The 3,856-nt window shown below is 36.7% G+C and overlaps 1 protein-coding gene across 1 annotated transcript; it reads right to left on the bottom strand.

Annotated features, from left to right (window-relative positions):
* Positions 1 to 1,860: 1,860 nt before the first annotated feature.
* LOC133324349 (protein atonal-like) lies at positions 1,861 to 2,931 on the bottom strand. The gene has a single exon (XM_061533194.1). It carries the CDS (start codon positions 2,929 to 2,931, stop codon positions 1,861 to 1,863), a length of 1,071 nt encoding a protein of 356 aa, XP_061389178.1.
* Between the last annotated feature and the right edge of the window lie 925 nt (positions 2,932 to 3,856).

Raw genomic sequence — 3,856 nt, 5'->3', positions numbered from 1 at the left:
ACCGAAAACATAATTTTTTGTGTGTTTTCGAGTAGAGCATAATCCGAAAATCACAACACACCCACCGTGAAGGTAATCTGGACAAGTAATTAGAAGGACTGTACTGAATATTCGAAAAAAGTAAGGAAGAGGTGTTGTTAACCTCTAATCGGACAAGAGGGGGCAAATATCACGAAATATTACTCAGACTCGGAATAAACATCCTCAGAAAGTTAGAGTTCGTGGTAGTTGTGTAGGGTATCGTATGGTCGGCCCCGTCCGACTATACTGCTCCGCTCACTGGTTTTTATTATAATATAAAAACTATTTGATATCCTTTAATAACTAATAAATTACTTTTTTATAATTCACAACATTTTCAAAACACACATCAGATCTATATATATATATATATAGTAATGTCTTCCCGAATGTACGATTTAGTATCATCCACATTATAATCTCGGGCCTTTACTTTATGGCTGTTTAAGGATATTACAAGGTCGGTTTGTAATATAAAATTCTAAATAAAATCCTTATTTACTGCACTTTGCATATCCCATGCCATGAACTAATATTTTTCTGTATGAACTTTCCACAAAAGTAATTCATGTGTGACCTCTAAATTTAGCTTATAAGATTATGTCTCAAATGATCTGATAAATAAGTATAATATTCAAACTGACTGAACATTTATTTAAAAGCTATATTTTAAAACTAATTCTCCCATATCTCCGCTTCGAATAACGTTTTCACCACTTAATTGCGCATTTTATGTAAAATATTGTATTATTACTATGTTCTGAATCCATTTTCTCCTTCCTATTTGACCCTCAATAACTTATTTAATTGTATACATAACATATTTGACCATTCGCTTCTAACCATTTTGTGAATATGCCATATTTTTTCATAAGGTGGTCACCAAAATGTTAAATAACTCTTAGAACCGCAGGACACCGCAGCTAATTTTTTTTATTCCTTAAATAACACACTTTTCACCACTCAAATAAAAAAAAATTAGAACTAACCTTTTTTAAACTTTTTTTCTACTTTCAAAATTTGATGAACTAAGTACTACAAGTGTGGACGACTGTATACACCATATGATATCTATATACATAAAAACTAAAGCGAATCCTAGTTTTTACATCCACAGCAACCAAAATAAACACTTTTATAATAACCATTAATTCGAATATTCAAATATTTGAGCATCAGAAAAACACACCCATTTTTCGAAAATATGGTAAAAAATCAGTTTATAAATAATTATCAGATTTGAACATTTGTAGAGACAAAACTACTCGACATATCGATATTGGAGTACTTTCTATCAATCCTCATCAAAAAAATTGTCCTCCGTGGTACTTGGTTTTGACCATTTTTGGCCGCGGTCGTGACACTGTGCGTCATGTTGAGGGAGTTTATAGTTCTCAATAACGAAGGATTAACTTCAGTCTGGTGTAGTTTTAATTGTCTTTAAACGACCAAGAACAAATTTTAATATTTATTTTCAATATTCAGCTACATTTTCAATTTTGTAAATCCATTTTCCCAAAATCCCAAATTCAAAAAGCATATTTTAATTTTTTTTTTTTAAATTTCATAAAAATATATATTTTGGCTAATTAAATATAATATCATTTGTTATATATATAAAAAAACTTATTTAGCTAATAATGTCTTCCAGGTTTTCATAAATTAATAATTACAAAATTTGAAAAATAAAATAACTAAATTTTACTATAATACAAAGCAACAACTATTTACATTCTGAGGCAGGTTTTTGTGGCTTGATTTTGTTTATCTTCAAGGTACAAACTTTGGCACGAGCTCAACTCAGTTTCCATCTTCCGAAACGAAAATTCGAATTCGAATTTAACGCAGTAAATCACCCAAGGCGGCAATGTAGGTCTGGGCCATTTGTAGAGTTTCATGTTTGGATAGTTGGCGATCATTTCCCAGGCAGGGTAAGTACTGGCGCAGACGATCAAAAGCTTGATTGAGATTTTGCATGCGACGACGTTCACGGGCATTGGCGGCCAAACGGCGTTTACGCTTAACAACGGGAGAGATTTGTTTGCCACGACGTCTTTTGCCATTTGCTTGGGTTTCATTGGGATCCGATTCATTGTGAGCGGAACTGGCCGAGTCATCCTGATCATGGAAATCAAAAGAGCCATTGGCTTCAAAGTCATCTTGGGAGGAGCTGTGGCCATCAGCATCGAAAAACATGAGGTGGTCATCGGCATCAACGCTGTCCTCGAATAGACCGCCAGCATTATCGAAATCCACAAATTGTTGGAAATCATCAGCGGTGTAGGTAGTTAGGGGTGCGGGAGTTGGTTGAGGGTTAATTGGTGCGGGAGTATTGTTGGCAACTGGAGCTTGCTGGGTTTTTTGTTTGCGGGTGTAGGTCCTTTTGGGTTTGGTGGCGGGTTTAACGGTCTTACAGGTGCCCACATTGGAGGAACCCATGGGTACACAGGTTTCAGGCACGGTAATGTTGGGTGTTTCAACTGGAACGGGGGAAATTTGTTGGTGCTGCTGCTGGTGTTGTAGTGGAGCAATTTGTTCGGCGGTCAGTAGAGGATATTGCATGATTTGGTGCTGATGATGCTGTTGAGGCATGTTACCATAAATAACATTGAGATCCACAAATTCAGGACTTTCTGAACGATGTGAGGCTGGTGACGAGGTTAGCCAACCATCGGAGGAGGCCTGTTCAAAATTCAAATATCCATGGGTATTCAAATATTGGTTGCTAGTCGCGTTGATTGTGTTGGGCGCCACCTGGAAATGTTGAGGCAAATGTCCCGGCTGCTGACTCAGCTGGGGAGGATTGTACACAGCCATGGGATTGAAATAAGTTTCCGTGCTGGTACCCTTGAAAGTTTGTAAATCCTCTGAGGTTTTGTAGTAGTAACGATAAACTTCGTTGGCAGACATGGTGATTGGCGAGAAAGAGATCGGATTTTTTCACGAGAAAAATTAAATTGGTGTTTTTAACCGTAGTTGTTATTCCTTGCAACTCAAGTGAGTTTCTGTCTTAACCAGAGTCCTGTGGCCGGTATTTATAGCTCTGCTGGTTGTGGTAAATTTCATACAAGTGAATCTACCACAGCAGCAGGTATCATTCAGGTACACACACGCACACAAGACAGGTAAGTTGCTCCACAGAAGAGTATTGCCTTCCTTTGCATTCCAATGGTTAAAACAACCCTGGCACAAATGCTCACATACAGTCAGCCACCACAGTCCTTGTGTGTGTTTTGGCCATCCTTGTACATGCCCCTTGCTGGTGTATCCATGTATTGGAATTTAATTCACAACAACAGCTGTGGATTGTGGTTGTCTCGCCCAAGAGCCAGCCAACAAATCGTTCGACTCTAGCAACAGCATCAGCACGTGCTCCCTTTAAAATATACCGAATGTCTGTCTTTCTGTCCGTCCATCCAGTTTTTGTGTTATTCTCTTTGTTTTTTGATTTACGACCCAACCAACCATCCAACCAACCACTACATACATTGCAACCAATGAAATGTTCACTGGCCAAGTGTGGTGGGTAATCGCAAGCCATGCTGATTGGTTGCTTAACGTCTGAAGATTTTTTATTTTAAATTTTTTGTTTTTGATTTATTTTTTTGTCGATTTTCTTATAGAAGAAGAAAAAATGTAAAAAAATCATCATGTTATAAACTTTTGCAACATCAACTCTGCCGATTTTTTTTCTTTTTGAGTTTTTGTGAGAATAAATTTTGAATAGAGATTTTTATAAGACTTCATTACAGACGACAACAGACCAAACAGATTTTACAGATGTTTTCGTAATTTTTTTACTTACAACCATGAAATCTTAAATATTCCCAAGATT

Source organism: Musca vetustissima, unplaced genomic scaffold (assembly GCF_032173495.1).
Source record: "Musca vetustissima isolate MV318-11 ecotype Yass unplaced genomic scaffold, APGP_CSIRO_Mvet_v1 utg74845, whole genome shotgun sequence".
NCBI classification, from domain to species: domain Eukaryota; kingdom Metazoa; phylum Arthropoda; class Insecta; order Diptera; family Muscidae; genus Musca; species Musca vetustissima.
Note: the sequence above shows the minus strand (reverse complement) of the source record. Positions and strands in the feature narration are given on the sequence as shown.